This window comes from Benincasa hispida, chromosome 7 (assembly GCF_009727055.1).
Source record: "Benincasa hispida cultivar B227 chromosome 7, ASM972705v1, whole genome shotgun sequence".
Classification (NCBI taxonomy): domain Eukaryota; kingdom Viridiplantae; phylum Streptophyta; class Magnoliopsida; order Cucurbitales; family Cucurbitaceae; genus Benincasa; species Benincasa hispida.
This window is the reverse complement of record NC_052355.1, coordinates 29,548,616-29,569,449: the sequence shown is the minus strand read 5'-3', so window position 1 is coordinate 29,569,449 and position 20,834 is coordinate 29,548,616. Positions and strand designations below refer to the sequence as shown.

At 34.5% G+C, this 20,834-nt stretch overlaps 2 protein-coding genes across 3 annotated transcripts; one reads left to right on the top strand and one right to left on the bottom strand.

Moving 5' to 3' along the window:
* The first annotated feature begins 4,361 nt into the window (after nt 1-4,361).
* Nucleotides 4,362-14,688, top strand: LOC120081715 (aminodeoxychorismate synthase, chloroplastic). Of its 2 annotated transcripts, XM_039036806.1 has the most exons (14): nt 4,362-4,530; nt 5,058-5,462; nt 6,433-6,564; nt 6,891-6,958; nt 7,033-7,097; nt 7,335-7,401; nt 7,824-8,096; nt 8,178-8,304; nt 8,692-8,972; nt 9,826-9,905; nt 10,090-10,192; nt 10,680-10,762; nt 13,160-13,777; nt 14,046-14,688. In XM_039036806.1, exons 2-14 carry the CDS (start codon nt 5,135-5,137, stop codon nt 14,524-14,526), a joined length of 2,706 nt encoding a protein of 901 aa, XP_038892734.1. In that variant the 5' UTR covers nt 4,362-4,530; nt 5,058-5,134; the 3' UTR covers nt 14,527-14,688. The 2 variants fall into 2 exon arrangements, with proteins under 2 accessions (XP_038892734.1, XP_038892735.1); XM_039036807.1 differs by lacking the exon at nt 4,362-4,530 and having other exon boundaries at nt 5,326-5,462; nt 6,336-6,564.
* A 1,679-nt stretch (nt 14,689-16,367) lies between these two features.
* LOC120081048 lies at nt 16,368-17,297 on the bottom strand. Its single transcript, XM_039035727.1, has 3 exons — nt 17,098-17,297; nt 16,766-16,984; nt 16,368-16,578 (listed from the first exon to the last, which is right to left on the bottom strand). The coding sequence occupies exons 1-3, from the start codon at nt 17,295-17,297 to the stop codon at nt 16,368-16,370; spliced, it is 630 nt and encodes a 209-aa protein (XP_038891655.1).
* Between the last annotated feature and the right edge of the window lie 3,537 nt (nt 17,298-20,834).

Sequence of the window (20,834 nt, the reverse complement as noted above, 5' to 3'; positions counted from 1 at the left end):
GCCAATAAATGGATCTCCAGGCTTAAAAAGAATCCAGATGGGTCAATACAAAGATACAAGGTACGCCTAGTAGCCAAAGGATTTCATTAACATCTTGGAATTGACTTCTTTGAGACATTTAGCCTGTGGTCAAAGCATCAACTATAAGGGTTATTCTAAGCATTGTTGTCTCCAAAGAATGGGCTCTTCGTTAACTTGACTCCAACAATGCATTTCTCAATAGGAAACTTACAGAAGACGTTTATATGCATCACCACCCAGGTACGTAAACTCTAGTTTCCCTAATCATGTGTACAAGTTGAACAAGGTTGTATATGGACTAAAACAGGCCCCTCGGGCCTGGAATGATCTGCTCAATACTACTCTAACCAGCTAGGGATTCATAAACTCAAAGGCAGATACCTCACTTTTTATACTAAACTCAAAGGGCTCGACTATTCTACTCATTGTCTATGTTGATGATGTAATAGTGACAGGTAATAACAACAACTTGATCTCTCAGTTAGTAGCCACTTTAGACAGCATGTTTGCATTCAAAGATCTGGGCAAGTTGAATTACTTCTTAGGTATACAAGTTCAATATCTAGAGCATGGTTTTATATTGAATCAGTCCAAGTATGTTGATGATCTACTATAGAGGATTGGCTTTCCAAACTTGAAACCTGCAGCCTTACCTAGTTACTTAGGCAAACACTTGTCTATTTCTGATGGAGCTCCCCTCACTGATCCATATCTATATAGAAGTACAATTGGAGCTCTTCAATACCTAATTTACATTCATCCAGACATCACATATATGGTAAATCATCTCAGTCAATTTTTCAAAGCTCCCACAGATGCTTATTGGCAAGCAAAAAAAAGAGTCCTTCGGTACATCGGTGGTACCAAGAACTATGGACTGCTATTTCAACCAAGCCCCTCATTGAAGTTTCAGCCTACTCAGACGCGGATTGGGCATCAAACATTTATGACCGAAAGTAAGTAGCTGCTTACTGTGTCCTTGTAGGTGGAAACCTTGTCTCATGGTCTTCAAAGAAACAGATAACAGTAGCTCGATTGAGTACCGAGTCGGAGTATAGAGCCCTTGCACACATTGCCTCAGAAATTGTTTGGCTTCAGCAGCTCCTAAGCGAGATTCAATAGTCTCACTCATCCAAACTAATAATTTGGTGTGACAATGTTAGTGCAGGGGCATTAGTTAACAACCCTGTCTTCCACGCTTAGACCAAACATATTGAAATAGACGTCCATTTTGTCCAAGACCTAGTCCTTAAAGGGAAGCTTGAAATCAGGTATGTGCCTTCATCAGATCAATTAGCCGATTGCCTCACAAAACCGTTAACACACTTTCAATTCTTCAACTTACGGTTCAAACTTGGGATAGTTGAATTCCCTACAAGTTTGAGGGGGGATGTTAGAGACTCTGCCACGTCAGCTATCAAAGAAGAGCAAGAAAATACATCAGTTGAAGAATGTCATGTCACAGAGGTGAGTCATGAAGGAGTATTTCCTTAATGCTCCAGAAATTTGTTAGGATTGGGTAATAACAAATAAATATTCTTTCTCTATGTATTGGGCCATGTATCATCATACCATTAGTCATTCATTAAATAATTTTTTTAATTCTTTTGTATTCCTAAAATAGGAAACAATATATAAGTTGGACATGCTGCCCCTTTCCAATGCAATCGTTGAATACGAAGAGGTAAATGATTCAATTCCCTCTCTATCGTTTAGTTTTCCTAACGCTATCGTGTACGACGAATAGGCAAACGATTCAATACTCTCTTTGTCATTTAGCTTCCTGATTCTATTGTGTACAACGAAAAGGTAAACGATTCAATACACTATCTGTCGTTTAGCTTTTTGTCTCTATCGTGTACAACGAAGAGGTAAACGATATTAATCCCTTCCTCTTTTAATTTCCTAACTTAGGGGTCAACACCACGCTCTGTCTATTGGTGAGTTAAATGAATGGATCCCACCAAATTCGGGAAGACTCAAGCTAAATGTTAATGTCTCGTGTCATCCAGAGAAATTGAGTGTTGGGTTGGGGGCAGTGGTTCGCAATTGCCATGGGAAAGTAGTATTTGTTGATAACTCGTAGAAACACAAGTTATAATACCTTTTTATTTATAATAGTTAGGAAAATTTGGGAGAAAATGTATTAACTTGGTATGAAATTCATGTAGCTAATCATACTTTGCGTTTATGCATTTACAAAATATATAATTATGAAAATTATAAAATCTAACATCATTAAACACGGGAATAGGATGAAGAGAAACAAAAATTGACAAAGGAAACAAAAGTTGCGGTCGTGGATGCATTAAAGGATATCAGATCGACGCTCAATTTTGCACATAGAGAACCAGACGTTAAGTAGAAAACACGAAGAGAAAAAAAGAAAAATGCATTGACGATGGATGTCAAATCAAAATGCAAGTTGGTAATTGATTTGAGACAGTCGCGATAGAACCAATGAACCTATGACGCAAGTAGTCGGCATAGCAGGACATGGAACTAAATGCAATGGTACCAGAGTATCATTAGAAAAATGCAAAGAAGCTTCCATTTGACACCTATAAATAGCCCATCTAAAAAGTGTCTAAGTATCAGATTTCTCATCGAGAGACCGATTGAAGCTCTATCCAAACTCTTTCATAATTCCACCATTATCATCCAACTTTCAAGCTTTTCTTTGAGGAATTTTGAGTGAGAACTCAATCTTCCTCTCTGAAACAAGAAGAAAACTCCACCATCTCCATTGCAACTTCTATTGAAGCAACCACTATACAAGCCAAAAGAAGTAAGTGATTGCAGTCCGCGACTTGACAGTTACATTCTCTACTCCTTATTATATATCTCTTGTCATCTTAAGTTATTTAAGATTGAAAAATTTGTGTGCCTTAATATAAATATGATTTCTTCCATATTCAATTCATCCATATCATTTCTTTCATTTATCTTGAGCAACTAATTCTTCAATGAGGTGAGGAAGTTAAACTAACATTTTTACTAAGTCTTGCATCAAAGTTCATCTTGTTTAATGTGTAAATATTAACATTGCTCAACTTTGATTGAGAGATTGGTTTAAGTATAAATAATCAACTACTTAAGAGAGTAATTGATTGTGGAACTTGTGAAACGAGGAAAGAAATGACTTTAGAGATAAAGTTAACCATTTTTTCTGAAATTAACCCAAGCATGCACTCTAGAAATAGGGTATTGTGGCTTAAAAGCACTAAAAGGGCATAACTTATGAAAATGTTAGTAAATGCTTCTGAACCTTGCTTTATTCGTTGATATTTTCTTGATATTTCACACACGCTGTTTCTTTGTGTTTGCAATTATCATCACTAGTACGACATAAGACTATAATTTCTTTAATCATACTAGACGCAACAACTGCTAAGGCTACGTTTTAGTTAGAGAGGTTGGCTGTGGAGGCTAGTGAGATTTCCATCCTGCTCTCAGGTTTGATGCTCTTGGAGGCAGTAGATTATGAAGCTCGTTGTGTGGAGACTGATGGTCGTGAGGTGGTTTGTAGGTTACATTCAATGTCGTTTTGTTTATCTCCTTATGGAGTAATATATGATGAGGTGTTTAATTTATGAGGTTCTTCTAAAATATGGGGCCTCATGTTTGCTAATAGGAACCATAATAGGGTGGCCCCATGCTTCGACCTCTTTCGCTTTTCAAAATTCTTCTTCTAAGTTGTGGACTGAGAATCTCCCGATTTGGCTAGTCCAAGTCGTGGATGATGATAGGATTGCTGTGTTGTTTTGAATTAATGTCAGTAACAATCATCTTTCATTAAAAAAAATAAAAGATTAAAATATTGATGTCGATATCTCAAATGAAATATCGACGTCGACATGCATTCTTGTAAATGAAATAATTTACAAAAAATACTTAAATGAAGTATTTTAATTGGCAGTACTAATAATGAAGTGTTAACATTTTTAAAAAAATTATAAATATAACAAAAATCTATAATCTATACTATTAGAGATATAGTCTATCACCAATAGATTGCAATAGTTGATCTTTGTTATATAGCGGAATTTTATTTTTTAAATTGTATATCAATTTGCAATGAGTAAGACCAGCAATAAAAATGGGAGAGAATTTAATGTTGGGTGATAGCTTTGTGAGTGATGTTTTCAAAATTCTTCATTTGGAATTAGCGAAACTGAATTTGGATCCTCGTAAAAAAATCCATTTATTATTTATTATTAGGAGTATTTATATGAGAAATCCATTGTATGTACGATTTTGGAGGCATTATGATGTAAGAATTGAAGATTAAAAACGAAAGGGAAAGGATTGAATCAAATAAAATAATAGCCTCATAAAATGAATTTGGAATCGGTAGCATACGGCCTCAAACGAGGAATTTCCGTATCAAATTCAGTTGGTTCATCAAAGAGCACGTCCCGCCCTTTTGGACACCACCATAAATACCGCCATTTCTATATTCAATCTCTTGTGCTCTGCCGCTCTCCCCTTCTCGGCTTCACTCTCCAGGTTTCAATCTCTAACGCACTATCTTTTCAGCTTACTTTCCTCTTTTTTTTTTTTCCCTTTTTTAAATTGTAGTCTGATTCTTTTCCCGTTTGAATCTGTTGCGGAATCTTTCTCGTTTGCAGTTTCTCTGTCCCCTGTCTTTTCCGCCTATTTTTATGCTTGTTTTAGTCCTCAATGGTGCTGTTCATGTCCAACATCTAGCTTCTAATTGATTCTGAAGCCTTTTGAATTTGGTCACTGTAATGTCTGAATATCGGATTTAGAAGATTCGGTTGAATATTCTGAAACTGAATGTTGGTAATAGTTGCATTGGTTTAGAGCTGGTTTTGTGTACAGATCTTGTCTGATTTTAATAGAACTCACCAACTGTTTGATCAGTTTTGAGATCGAGTGTTTACTTTTGTAGTTGTTGTGAGTCGTGACCATTCAAATGGAACCTGATTGAATTTGTTTATTCTTCTTTCCTTTTTTTTTTTTTTTAAAAAAATATATTTTGACTGTGTATTTGGTTTTGGTTTTTAATGCAGAGCTGGATGGGAGGTGGAAACTATGGATGTAATTATATCTAACCATTAACACCTTCATAAGAATAGGAAAAAAAAAAATGAATACGGGTTTGCATTCATTGCCATCCGAGCTCAACTTTCGGGATGGCGGTATGTTGTATACAAGCTTGAATTCAGTCGCATCGAATGGTTTTGTAAGAATTTATTATCTCGAACAGAAAAGACAGTGTAAAGCATTAAGGAAAAATGCTGGAATGTTGTCTTTATCAAGTCCGACAACTTCAAAGCTTATGGAAGGATCGTTCATGAGGAAGGAACAGCAACATAAGCCTCGTTTGAAGCTTGAGTTTGTGAGAACGTTATTGATTGACAACTATGATAGTTACACATACAATATTTACCAAGATTTGTCAGTCATCAATGGATGTAAGTCTTTTCTATCTCCGTACCTGCTTATGTTTATGTTTTTGCATATCATTTGAGATCTCTTTTGATCGTTGTTCGTGGTTCATGCATATCCATTTTGCTTTACTGTCTCTCCTTCATAAAAGTTTATAATTTTTCATATTTCTTTATTGGAATGAGCCAGCCTCATTTTTCTTCATTTGTGTGCCATTATCTGCTTACCAACCTATGATGATTTTTCGTGGTTCTATTCTTGTGAGTGCTTGTGAGTATGTACTACTCAGCTGGTTTTGACTGAAAGTGGTCCTCCAAGTATATGTTCAATTTCAAAACAAAAATCCCCAGGTCATGAACCATTTGAAAAACTAAAAAACACGAAGTTTCTCTAAGCAGGAGTAACATTCATAGCTCTTTGGTTGTCCAAGTTTTGGCAGATGATCCCTGCACCTAATGAAGAACTGTGGAGACTCATTGTTGAGAGCTTTTATTTTTATTATAAACTTTTTGACACACTTATGAACAATAATTTACTTCTGTTTGGGATGGGCATATAACTTAATAGCATAGCCCATGAAACATGGCTACTTGGACAAATCTTTTCTTGAAAATAATTAAATGAGTTTTTATATATTATCAATCTTTTAATTCATCTGGAGGGTTAAAAATGCCGTATCTGGCACAATTAATCTATGATGATCCATTTCAGCACGTATATTGTTCATAGATTTGTCTGTTTTTGTTTATGGCAAACCTTTACTACACAATCTACGAACATGTATATTAATTGATGTTAATGATAGAGTAAACTAAATTTATTGCTTTATCCAAGTAAAAGGGATTAGGACCTAGAGACCAAATAAAACAACTGAACACTGTAATTATTCTTCGGTAAAGGCTAGGTGATGGTGAAGTTTACTGCTATTGAAGTGGATGCAGTTGAAGAACGAAACTGTTCTTGCGCCTCTCTTATACTTCTTTGGTTTTGTGCTAGTGCCTCCTGTGGTCATACGAAATGATGACTGGACATGGGAAGATTTATATCATTATTTGTATGAAGAAAAGGCATTTGATAATATTGTTATATCTCCTGGGCCTGGTTCTCCAACATGTGCCAATGATATAGGTGAGTGATTACAGACAATGATATAAATGTGGCATTTTTACCCTTCTGTAATCTATGTCCATCAAGGATCATTCTGAAATTTTGACTGGAATAATATCGTAACAGATATTGTTATCTATCATGGTATTTGCATTAACATCCTAGTCCTATTCTGAAATTTTCCATTAACATGGCATTTGATAAATTGTTATCATGGCATTTGCATTGTAGTCAGAACATTGTTCGCCAAATTTAATTTGGTTTGCTTGAAGGATTTCAGCTGTTTATCTCTACATTTTTCCAGCTTAGATAACTTTACTTTCATCGTGGAACATTTAATCTTTCAGGAATATGTCTACGTTTACTCCACGAGTGCGAGGATATTCCCATTTTAGGTGTTTGTCTTGGGCACCAGGTATTTCCTCCCAATTCGCAAGGGTAGTTTAAACTTCTTTTTAAATGATATTCTTATACATATGATTTTTGCAGGCTTTAGGTTATGTGCATGGAGCTAAAGTTGTTCATGCAAATGAGCCAGTTCATGGGCGCCTAAGGTAAGCTTGGTATTATAGAGAAACTTTCTTGGTATATTTTCTGTTCACTTGTGAACAGGTCCATTTGTTCGGAGTATGAATTATAAAATAAAATATTATGGCGGGAGCAGGGAGCTTTATTGTTAATGATATGAATTAGTTTTGATTTTTGAATTCTTGTTATCGGTTCTTTTAACATTGGTTAATATGGCATGTTCACCCGTGTACTTATTTCTCCTTTCTCTATCTCTTGCACAGCGAAATTGAGCACAATGGTTGTAGTCTTTTCAATGGCATACCGTCTGGGAGAAATTCAGGGTCTAAGGTCAGTTTTAATTTCATGCTGTTATATTTGTTGCTTCTTTTTACTTTTACAAAGTGATATAGTGTGCATCATTCCTTGCTAGTATTTTATGAGGTTGTTCACAATGAAGAACAATGGCAGAGACTTGGCAATTTTCTTACTCACATGAAATTCCAAAAATAAAGAAAGAAAAATAAAATACAGCAGTATCCAAACTTCAGTTTATCATAAGAAGTTACTTGCATCATCAAAATCAGTAACGACATGACACTTAATATTTTATCAGTATCGAGGCTCTTCATGTGCCCCAAATAACTATTAACAAGAATTTTCATCATACTTCTATAGTAACCTGTACTTAGTGATGTTGACTACCATGGAAAGAATACGTTGTTTTGGACCAAAACAATATCACGATGACACTTCTGGCTGACTTGTTGCAGGTTGTAAGATATCATTCACTTGTAATAGATCCTGAATCTCTTCCCAATGAATTAATTCCTATATCATGGACCTGTTCTACAGATACCCAATCATTTCTTGAGATTAGCAATGCTTCCTCAATTTCAGATGCTCATGACACAGTTTCTAGTAATTCTAGGTCAGAAGTACAAAAATCTCTGCGTGTTTGGCCTTTCAACGGCCATAAAAATAAGCAAAATGGAAAAGTTCTCATGGCAGTCATGCACTCCGTCAGGCCTCATTATGGTGTACAGGTAGAGTGTGTTATTTTGTTTGTGATTAACAAGCTTTGAGTTATCAGGCTTACAGTACCTATGTTTCCACATGATCTACAGTTTCATCCAGAGAGCATTGGAACCTGTTTTGGCAGAGAGATATTTAAAAATTTTAGAGAAATCACAGAGGATCATTGGCTTAACTATGGACCATTAGTCACCCGCAAAGAAAATGTAGATTATTCTGGTAAGATTTTTGCGATTTTTTATTTTCTTGTGTGCTTTAATCCATGACTCATGTATATGCACTATATGCTTTTGATTGTGTTAGCTAAATTACCTTTTGCCAGAGTCCAGAGTTTTCAATTATTTTGTAAGTTAGCATGTGCGGAAAATTATTTATAATGAAAACTTGTCCATGACTTTGGAGGCCAAATCACAATTGCTGCATGAATTGAATGACAACATTTCCTTACCCTATACTCGAGACTTCCTAGTTTAACTGAATTACTTTGAGAATGAATGTTTTTGGTCTAGTGCAAATAATTTAATTTATGTCATTATTACATAACATTGAGTGTATTTTTAAGCTTGTATGTTGGATGACTTAACAAAAATGTTTGCGGATTCCCAGGAAATCAAATAATACTAAGGAAACCGGTTGATCAATTAAGTGATGGGGCTTTTCCCAGTAGAAGTATTGAACTTAATGGAGTTAGTAGAAAAGATGTTGGCCTGTTTGATCTTGTAAATCTTTCATATCCCAGCAATGGAGTCAAATTTCTGAAGTTGACATGGAAGAAATACAATCATTTGGCTTCTGAAGTTGGTGGTGCTAGAAATATATTTTATCAATTGTTTGGACATCATAAAGCTGAAAACACGTTTTGGCTTGACAGTTCATCGATTGAAAAGGTCTGGTCATCTATTGAATTAATTTATCTGATTCTAGCTTAGTCATGTTTAGCATTATAGATTTATATATGGCCTATGCATTCTTGATTCACAATGTTAGAGTTCAAAGTAAGATCCGTTGGAATAACTTCTCAAAAGTCCCAATCCTTCATAATATTGCTAGCAGGATGTAGTATGATTGATCACTAGTGCCAAATGAGGGTGAAGTTCATGTCTGCGAGTTCTAATTTATCGTTTATTAACGAAATTAATAATATAGATTATGTTTTGTATGAAGAAAATAGTTACTTGGAGTACTAGTTATGGATAATATGGGGGCACCTGTATATGTTAGAGAATCAATCATTACAATTTGTTTTTACAGGTTCAAATGATATAGATAAATCTGGGAATTAGAGAAACAGTAGATGCATTATAAGTTATAACTTTTTATATTTCCGTATTTTATATCATCTGATCAGTTTGTCTTTCTTCGATTGCATGTTTTCTTTTCTGTTACAACTTGCAAAATATTTCACCTCATCTGAAAAGAACAATCAGTACTATTATAAGCCTTCTCTCTATATTTGATCATTTATGCTTTCTATAGGTACATGTCATTGAAATTAAAAGGTCATGAATTTTGTAGTTTAAAAATGCTTTATATTTGTGTCGTCATGCCAAGTTTCTTTGTATCTGCATTGTTAACTTGTAGTTTAAAGATCATGTACCAACATTAGTCCAACTGCTCGCAGCATCATCATCATCATCATCATCATATCATTATTATTATTATTATTATTATTATTATTATTATTATTTACTTTCCAATGAAATTTTCATCATTGTCTTTTTTTATGCTGAATTTATATAGGGAAGAGCACGATTTTCATTCATGGGAGGAAAAGGTGGATCACTATGGAAACAAATGGTTTTCCAGTTATCAGATGAAAGGTTGGAATTACATTCTGGTTTTTAGGATTGTGCTCGGATTTCTTAGTTTGTCTTCATAATCATTTTAGTTTTTCTAGGTTATAAATTATACCTAATTAAACATGTAAATGCTCCAAAGGAGAAAACAATACAACTTATCTATCTTTAATTGCTGGTTACGGAAGTAAATTACATTCTTTTTCAGTGGTCATCCTTTTGAAGGAGGCGGCTATCTATCAATTGAGGATGTTCAAGGCTCGGCAACCAAAACATTTTTGAAGGATGGTTTCTTTGACTATCTAAACAAGGTACTTTCTTGATATCATCTTGATATTGAAGAATTTTGGTTTTGTTGTTTATAACCTGCGCAATAATTTGCAATGCAAAGCTCAATGCTATTATTATTCAACATAAACTATTCTCTTATCAAAAAGAAAAAAAAAACATAGCTGTTCTTTCTTTTTGGATATCAGTCAGCTGTCAAAGAGCTACGTTGGGGTCTAGATAGTCTTGTTACTCTTTTGAGATGCCACTTATCTTTTTTTTTCTTTTTCTTTTTTTTCTTTTTTAAATTTTTTTTATAAGATCTTTGGTAACCATAGGTCTGAATTTGTTTGTGAGGACAAGATGTGACTTGTTCAATTACCTTCTTGTAAATGAATGTTGAACATCGTAATCATAACTTTTAGTATTGTGCATTTTTTATTGCATCTTTCTATCTATTATAATAGTGATATAAACATATTAATCAATTGCAATTGCTGAAACAAGCATTTTGATGCTTAATTTTTACAGGAGCTTTCGTCTTTTCAATACAAAAGTGAAGACTATGACGAGCTTCCATTTAACTTTCATGGTGGATATGTTGGCTACTTCGGGTAAGTGACTACTATCAGTATAGCAGATTAAATTATTTTGCACAATCTCACCATGATACGACTATGGAAGTTTCAGCTTCTTTAAAGTTCATTAAAGTTGTACTTTTATTTATTTATTATCTTGTAATTTATTTTTTAATCTTTTATAGAAGAAACAAATTCCATTCATCATAAGGAGTATAAACTCTCAATCACCCAAAGGTGTGTTACGTGAAAAGTTTCATGTTCTTGATTAAATTAGAAAAACTTTAATGAGAAAAAGGGTGTTTACATTTACTATACATAGCAGAAAATAATAGTAATAATAATAAGTCCATAAAAGTGTCAAAGGTCGAAAAGAGTCCTTGAACAGTCTTCCATTCCACTCGCCCCAAAGAAGTCAGAGAAACTTTGTTGAGAGCAAACCACGACGCCTTCTTCGAACCATGAAATGGATGTCCAACAAAAATTGATGCATGGAAATCAAAGATGTTGGTAGGCAACGTCAAAGACCAACAAAAGGCATAAAAAACAAAGAAAAATCTTTATCTTCTTAGGTGAAGCATTATTTCAGATAACTGAGTAAAGGTCTTTCAGAGCAGGATCAGAATTATGCAAGTCTTTTTGGTCGTTTCACTATTTAATGGAGGTTTACCCTTGTGGTTTAATTATTTGGTTATATTCTGATATTTAGGTGTAGTATAGGGATAAATTGTGAATGAGGATCTAATTTTTTTCTTTAAATGATAAATTAGAGAACTTTGTCTTTACATATTTATGTGTTAATGCCTAAAGTATTAAAATAATATTTAATTTACTGTAATCCATCATCTGAACAGAATGTTATATGTTTGAACCCTTATAATTTCATTTCTTCTCCAATTAATATATATATTCTTAAAAAAAGTTGGTTTCATTGCAAAACATGAAGGAAAACAACTCAAGAAAAGGAGCCACAAACTAGCTATATAGGAAAGTGTTTCAATCCAAAAAGGAAAATAAGACAGCAAATAGCTACAAATCTCTGACAATTGAAGTCTAAAGAGATGCATTAAAATAAGTCTTATACTTAACTGAAGTCTAAAAAGATGCATTAAAATAAGACCTAGAAAATAGTCTAGCACCTTGGCCTCTCACATTCTGCTGGATCATCACCATAGAAGACGAGTTCAGCCACATGAGGTTTCTGGGATAACTCCTTGCTCGTGGTTAACTGTGGAGATCAGCTTCTTCAACTTCCCCTGCCCGTTTTCCTTTTTGTGTTTGACTTCTTTGATTGCATCTGGAACATGGGAGCTTAGCAGAAATCCATCCTAAAGATATCCTGCCTGACCACTCCATTTGGGATGGACTAAAGCCTGCTGAACTTCTTTTAACTCTGGTAGTTCGGTATTCAGAAGTTCAGGCCAACCATGTAATCATCTCTAGCTCCTTAATCTCCTAGGCATTCAATTGGACTACTGGGTGTAGTGCCAGCATTGTTTGATCAGTCACCTCCTATGGTGATCTCCTTGCTCACCAAAATAGAGATTCATCTGCTCCCCCATCATGTTGTATAACTTTCATTTTTTTTCCTTAATGATGGGATCCTTGTTGAAGAAATTGACACACGAAGAAAGGGAGCACTTTTCTTCTAAGTTCTCTTACTTCTCTTACTTCTCTTACTTCTCCTACTTCCTCTAGCTATGAGATACTCGGAGTGTTTCCTTCTAATCTAACAAAACTTCTTTTTTTTACTTCGAACAAGGGAACTCTCCCTACTTCCCAACCTTCCCCATATTGTTTGGACTACTAAAGCCATAGGGAATCTACAGAGTCAACACAATCTCTATTATTACCACGAGGCCCGTGACCATTTCCTTCACCCAATGCCTAGAAAACATCTTGCCCGCCCTCTTTCAAACTCCGCTTTCAATGCTTTTAGTATACATAACATAACATAACATAAGGAACTTTCTAGAACTTTTACTCTTAGGCTCAGCTGTGGGCTTTGTCAAAATTGAAAGTCATGGCCCATCCCCTAAAGGAAAAACCCAGATCAGAATGAAGTTTCTTTCTAACACGAACATGGGCCTCTTTAGTGATATCAATTCAACTATAATTTGAACATTTTTAAGCCAACTGACTATCGTTTTAAAGCTCCAAAGACTGTCTTCCAAGAAATCCATAAGAGTTGAGAGTATGTGATGGGTTAGGTAACTTTATGTATGGGTTTATGCATTTTGATGTGCTTTCAGATGTCTCTCTCGTTGCATGTCATTCTAGACGCTGGAAGATATATGAATAGCAAATCAAGGATTCTGTATCTTCTGAAATTAAATTATGAAATAATTCCATAAAAGAAAAATGTTCCACAATGTCGGCAATTCTAATATAAAGACAGCATTTTTCTAACATAGAGCCCTCTATATTCTGTAGATATGAACTCAAAGTAGAATGTGGTGCAGCGTTCAACAAACATAAGTCTTGGACTCCAGATGCGTGTTTTTTCTTCGCCGACAATCTTTTGGTCATTGATCACTCCTCGGATGATGTTTACCTGTTATCCATACATGAAGAATGCAATACTTCTACATCATGGTTGGATGATACAGAGCTTAAGCTTATGGATTTGAGAACTTCCGTTCCAGATAAGTTAATTGAAGAAAGCTCACTCAATGTGTCATTTACACCGAGCAAAGTAGATTTTGTTGCTGAGAAATCTAAGGAAGGATATATAAACGATGTTGAAAAGTGTAAGCAATACATCAAAGACGGCGAAAGCTACGAGTTGTGCCTCACAACCCAAATTAGGAAAAAAATTGAGGAAACTGACGCCCTGAGACTTTACCTCAGGCTCAGAGAAACAAATCCGGCACCTTATGCTGCTTGGCTAAATTTTTCAAAAGAAGATATATGCATCTGCTGTTCATCACCAGAACGGTTTCTACAATTGAATAGGGATGGTGTTTTGGAAGCGAAACCCATTAAAGGTACGACAAAGCGAGGAGTGACATCAGAGGAAGACGAACAGCTCAAAATGCAGTTGCAGTATAGGTACGTTCTTCAAATTTAGTGCTGAAAAACCATGCTAGTAATTTAAATACATTAGGAGCTTTCTTTGTCACAATGTTATCATTGGTTCATATCCTATGGTTGGATACACTTAAGCATGATCTACGTCGATTTTCCATTTTTAGAAACAACGGATGCCTTTCAATTTCCATTTACTCTTTTTGAGATTGTATTAAACATTTGATTATAACTCAGTTTAACAGATACCTCATTAGCCCCAATAATAAAATGATCTGCTTTCTCACGACAGTGAAAAGAACCAAGCTGAAAACTTAATGATAGTCGATCTTCTAAGAAACGACCTTGGTCGTGTGTGTGAACCGGGTTCTGTTCACGTTCCACTTCTGATGGAAATAGAGTCATATGCAACCGTCCATACAATGGTGAGCACAGTTCGCGGCAAGAAACAGCCAAATGTAAGTGCTATTGACTGTATAAAAGCAGCTTTTCCTGGTGGTTCGATGACTGGAGCACCGAAGTTGAGGTCTATGGAGCTCCTCGACACCATCGAGAGTTGTCCTCGAGGTATTTATTCAGGTTGCATTGGATATATCTCCTATAATCAGACATTTGATCTTAATATTGTAATTAGAACAGTCGTCTTGCATAAAGGAGAAGCTTCCATTGGAGCTGGAGGAGCTATTATTGCTCTCTCAGATCCTATTGATGAATACGAAGAAATGATCTTGAAAACGCATGCTCCCTCCAGGGTGGTTGTGGAATTTTCTTAGAACTTTTACCTTGTACTTCACAAGATCTTAGCCCTCTAAAATCCCATAGTTTTCTTTCGTTGTTTTTTCCTTTTTGATTTTTATTTTAAAATATATGTGAAAGATGGCTTGTATTATAGAAATAACAGATCGTTACATAAAATTTTGTTTTGTTTTGTTGCATACCTAAATGAGTTTATTCCAATGTTTCCATTGAAACTCATTCAGTTGCATTAAATTTCAATTAGGTTTGTGTTAATGCACACTCCAAAAATCAATCGACAATGGGAAATAGATTATGTGTGCTTGTGGAACCGTCAAACATGCCTCTACAAGAGTGCCATCAAGTACCTTTTAAGACTCGAATGGTTCTTAGATTTTTATATTAATTGCTAATATCTTTTGTTTATATTAACTATTAAGGCTCGTCAACCTAAAATTAAGGTTTCCAAAATTTACACCGAAATTAAGACCAATTTTGTCTTTCCTTCATTTCATTGGTGTGGAGATGTCGACGTGGTGAGGGATGACTTTTCTGTTTTCTCTTCCCATTCCTTTTTTTTAAAAAAAAATAGGTGATATTATTATACAACAATAAAGGGGATCCCACAGTCCGAGATCAAGGCAACAAAACACAAGCAAAGACAGGACAATAAAACCAAAACAAAACAAACTGGATAAGACCATAACAAAACCAACACATAAACGCAAACTCGCAAAACACCAAGATGAAAGACAGAGAAAAGAACCAAAACCCTCACAAACTAGGGGCTACAACAAAACAAAGAACAATGTGAAGTTCGAAAAGAAAAAACATCCGTACACACACTAGATAAGATCAAGAAGGTCAACCCACCAGGAAATAGCATGAGCACGAACCATAGAGATCATAAAGTGAATCAGAGCAGACATCGACCTTGGTCGATCTCCATGCAGTCGTTGATTATGCTTCTGCCAGATGTAGTATATGAAAGCACACTAGAAAACACGGAACAACTTACTATGCACCCCATTACCCGACCCCACTCGATACAACCAACTCAACTCTACATCCCAACCAGCCACCCGATGCATTGAACCCAATTGACGCAACACACTAGACCACACCTCTCTCCCAAACCCACACTCAAAAAATAAATGATCCCGCGACTCCACACCTCCCCCAAACAAAAGATACCCCCCTCTGATAGCACACTCCAACTCCTCAACCAATCTCGCGTACCCAACCTATCCCTCATTGCTAATCACGCACAGAAGGAGTGATGCGGAATACCACTCCCGCCCACAAAATACCAGCCCAAGACACCCTAGGACGACGAGGACGTATACTCTCCCAAGCACTAGCGATAGAAAACCGACCGCTAGCATCCGACACCGAAACCCAATAATCCTCTCCCCTCACCCTAGGCCCCACTGCCTGGATAAAACCTCATATTTCAAGCAGCTCCCAACCTGTCTCTTATACACATCTAGATGTGTATAAGAGACAGCCCCTCACCCTAGGCCCCACTGCCTGGATAAAACCTCATATTTCAAGCAGCTCCCAAGACACTGTAAGCCACCTCCAACCTCCCTCACCATCCATGAACTCAGACAATCGCGATTCCAAACTACTCCTTGCATCATGAACCACCGTAGACTCGCATGAGTCCAAAATCGCGCCCCCCAGCAACCAAGGATCCCACCAAACAAAACAAGACCGTCCATCGCCAATCATCAAATGAATCAAATGCTTGAATCTATCTCTACTTCGCAAGATAGCCGTCAAGCACCAAGACCTCCCAATCTCACTCCGAATAGCCCACAACGACCGCCCACGCAAAATATACGCCTCCACCCACGCCACCCAAAGTGATCCCGATTTAATTAAGAGAAGCCAAAGCAGCTGCATAATAGTAGCCTGGTTCCAAGAGGCCACATGCTTCACACCCAACCCCCCTCTCTCCCAACGGCAAGCACACCTCATCCCACGCCACCCGTGCACCACCCCAACTTACCACACTACCCTCCCATAAATAACTACGTAATAGACGATCAACCTCATGAGTTACACACGCAGGCAACACGAAGATACTACACCAAAAAACCTGAAAGGACTGTAAAACAGACCTAACAAGCTGCAACCTCCCAACAAAGGAGAGGGACCTCGCTGCTCAGCTTCTAATACGAGCTGTAATCCTCTGTATCAAAGGTGCACAATCCACAGCCCTCAACCGACCCGCCAATAAAGGTAAACCCAGATACCTAACAGACAACGAACCAAGAGAGATACCCAAGTTCCTCCGCCTCCCCCGACTCCACACCCGCAACAAACATGGAACTCTTTCCAATATTTGCTACTAACCCAGACAATTCTACAAATTTTGTCAATACCTGCCTCACAAACTCCAAAGAATCTCTCTCAGCTGCACAGAAAATCATCAAATTGTCTGCAAAAACCAAATGAGTTAGGCCCAAACACTCACACCGATCATGGAACCTAAATCACACAGGAGATTTATTCAACAACCTAGACAAGACCTTCATCACCATCACAAACAAAAAAGGAGACAGCAGATCCCCTGCCTCAACCCCTTCCTACCAGGAAAAAACCCTTCAAGGGAACCATTAATCATCACATAGAACTTAGGCGGAGTAACACAAGCCCTCACCCAACTAACAAACTGAAGGGGCGTACCTATAGCCAACAACACACCCAACAGAAAATCCCAATTCACCGAATCGTAAGCCTTCTGAAGGTCTACCTTTAGCACACAACGCGACTTCCCTCTGCCCTCCTTGTAGTTTCCCATGAGCTCCTGACACAATAAAATATTATCAAATATCGACCTACCTGGAACAAACGCAGACTAATTACCACTCATGAAATCAGGCAACCACAAAAGCTATTTTCTTTTCTTTTTTTTTTTTTTTTGAAAGGTATTGTAATTAAAATGTGGGGTGGGGGTCTCTTCCCATTCTTCATCTTTATGAAATTTTCTACTTAATTTCGTGGGTTTGGTTAGCCGTTTTGTTTTATTTTTTTTAAAATAAAAAAATTAGCTTAAATAATTACGAATTTTTTAATTAAATAGGTAAAATTTCGAGGGATTTTCAAAAATAGAAAAATGAGGAAAATTATTTACACAAAATAGTTAAATTTTAATTTTCTTTGATAACGACTGATAGACTGATATAAGTCTACCAGTATTTTTTTTGCTATTTTTGTAAATAGTTTGACATTTTTATGATTATTTCACCTAATAATTTTAATTTTAAAAAAATTACTCAAATTTCTTAGGGTCCGTTTGGATTGACTTGAGAAAAAAAATGTTTTTCAAAAACTCATTTTTATTTAAACATTTTCTTACAAAAATTGTTGAAAATACTCTTTAAAACCATTTTGAGTGGTTGCATTGCAAAACACTCTAATTTTTTTTTTTTTCTAAAATGACCGTTTTTAAATTAAACATTTGAAAATACATTCCAAACACATACTTCGTTGATGGAAATAATTACTAATATATATATATATATATATATATAAAAGTTTAAATCCTATTTTGGTTCCTAAACTTTAAATCTTGTTCTATTTTGGTCTCTAAATTTTCAACAACGTCCGTTTAGTTTCTAAACTTTTATTTTAGTCTCCAATGTTAAGATTATGTTAACATTTTAAGATGAAATCTATTTAAAGATGAAATTGCATCTAGCATGAATTGAGCAAGATGAGAGTGAATTAAAATATCAAGAATCAACATGCCAAAATAGTGAATAGCCAAAATCTTGGATGCAAAATGACTTTTGAGATCTATAAAAAATCGTTTTACCACCTAATTCAAAATTGAAATCCTAGATTTTTTATCATGGCTAAATTTATTTGATAGCCTAGTCATCCAAAAATAAAGTCATTTCACCATTATGTTGAGTTGATAAAATCTGAATAGCAAGGACCAAAGTAAGCAGTTTTTAAAAGTGTAAGGACTAGAATAGACATTTTTTTTTAAAAGTTTAAGGACTAAAATAGAACAAAATTCAAAGTTTGGAACCAAAATAGGATTTAAATTATATATACATATATGCCCTCTACATTTGTGCTTATGGACCAATTGATGGCACAACATTAGAAATGTCGACGAGGATGGAAAAAATTTCTCAGGAAATTTTTCGTTTATTGTTTTGGAGAATTTGTTTAAAAAAAATTCCAACTTGTTTTTTTTTTTAATTTATTATTATTATTTTTTTTAGAAATTCTCATTAATTTTCAACCAAAGCAATTTTAAAAGTTTTTAATTCTTTAAATGAAACATTTCCAATAATATTTTGTGCAAATATATAGTTAAAATGTTAAATATTCATAATTTTTAAATATTCAAATTTAAATATAAAAAATTATACTTTTTCTAAACTTAAATATTACAACGTTCTTGATCTATGCTAGAGGTTAGAAGTGTTCATTTTAGGGTTCTTTATATAGATATATAAACGGACTAAGGACGAAACTAGGGATGAAGAATATAACCTTCATCTCCTTCTCCATTTAGTCAACAGAAATAAATTTCTTTCTCGTTCTCTCACTCATTCTTTATGTAATGGAAGATTTTTTTTACTCTATTCGATGTGAGTCTCGACAGAATTAAGCGAACATCAATATGCAGGAACAATGCAGTTTAGTTCCCATCAATCAAGGCCTGCAATAGACCATACAATTCATAGCCTTCTTTGAAGCAAACCAGTTTGAATTTGACATAAATAAAACAACTATATATATATATATTTGATTTTTAAAATTTTATAACAATAAATTTAGTTTTTCTAACTTTCAAAATTTATAGAATTCATGTATTTATTACACAGAAATTGTAAATTTATAATCATATTAGACGTAAAATTCAAATTTATATCACATAGATCAATTTATATATATTATATATATATAATATAATATATATATAGTATATATATATTATTTTTTCAACATCCTATTAGATACGAAACTAAAAACTCATAGTCCTATTAGATACAAAATTAAATGTTTAAAAATTTATTAAACATTCGTGAAAGTTCATGGACCAAATAGATACAAACTTCAAGTTTAGAGACTAAACTTATAAAATATACAACCAATACTACCCAGTTAAATCATCCATTTATTAAGAATGAAATAAAATGTTAGTTTGAAGACAACTCACTAATTAAGAGATCAATTAACCCTTTATCACAAGGCAAATATTTGAATTCTCACCCTATAGTAATGTTATATAGTCAATAAGAAGAGGAAGAAAATTGAAGCCAAAGCACATGTTGTTCATTTGAACCCAAAACATTAGGTACATTATACTTTGTTTTTGCTAATTTCTCAAAGTCAATTGTTGAAAATCCCTAAGATCTTAATTATGTAATTAGGATAACTAATTTGACATAGCTTTAGTTTGTTTTTCTATTCCCCAAGTCAAAAGTTATTGTGTTAAATTAAATTAAATTAAATTACTGTCATTAATTTGTCAAAGAAGTGATGTTTTTGTTTTGATCAGAAGGAGGGGGACAGGATATGAAGGTGATAAATTGGAGTCATAATTCATAGAAGGGATAAGCTTCTTTAATCATTAGAAAACACCAAAAATCTTGATGTCATTGCATTTGCACAACACTTTTAGTCATACCCAAATTATTTATTGACCAAAACAATGTTTTATTTTTCAATCAATTATTTGCCCACCAAAAGCAAAAGTGCACTAAATCACTTGTATTTTGTGATTGAGGTCTAAGAAAAGAAGACAAAAATAAAGTATTTTTCAATTGACAATAAGATTTGTTGATTGTGATAATTAACAAACTTTGTGATATTATTTTAGAATCTTATATACTTTAATATGTGACAAATAGATATGATTTGAGATTCAATAATTTGATGATATTCTAACAAATAGAAGTATTGATCACCACTCAATTTGTTACTCTTCTTAATAAAGTTGCAATTGGGATGGACAAATACAACTAATGGTTTGTAATTTTCATAAGTTTTATCATAGATTTTGAGAAGATGATTAGTTTGTTTATTTTAGAACTTTTTTTTTAAGTTTTAAAAATAGAGAGATTAAAAATATACCCAATTTGATAAATATCTTTTTATATATAATTCAATTAATTAACTACGACTATTTTTTTAATTAATTATTAATACCATTATATTATTATGATTTAAAATTTTGTAATTAAATTTTAGGAAAATTTTCCCAGATAGAAAAAAATGTCAAACTATTTACAGAAATTTTAAAAAAATACACTGATAGACACAAAAGAGTTGTTTGAGGCGTTGAGTTGAGATCGGATGACTGAAGTTCATATGT

Coding starts and splice junctions, on each gene's coding strand:
- LOC120081715 (XM_039036806.1), top strand. CDS start 5,135: ATGAATACGGGTTTGCATTCATTGCCATCCGAGCTCAACTTTCGGGAT. Junction 5,463..6,432: donor TTTGTCAGTCATCAATGGAT/GTAAGTCTTTTC, acceptor GTTTTGTGCTAG/TGCCTCCTGTGGTCATACGA. Junction 13,778..14,045: donor AAAATGCAGTTGCAGTATAG/GTACGTTCTTCA, acceptor TTCTCACGACAG/TGAAAAGAACCAAGCTGAAA.
- LOC120081048 (XM_039035727.1), bottom strand. CDS start 17,297: ATGGGAAACTACAAGGAGGGCAGAGGGAAGTCGCGTTGTGTGCTAAAG. Junction 16,985..17,097: donor ATTAATGGTTCCCTTGAAGG/GTTTTTTCCTGG, acceptor TGTGTGATTTAG/GTTCCATGATCGGTGTGAGT. Junction 16,579..16,765: donor GAACTTGGGTATCTCTCTTG/GTTCGTTGTCTG, acceptor TTTTTGGTGTAG/TATCTTCGTGTTGCCTGCGT.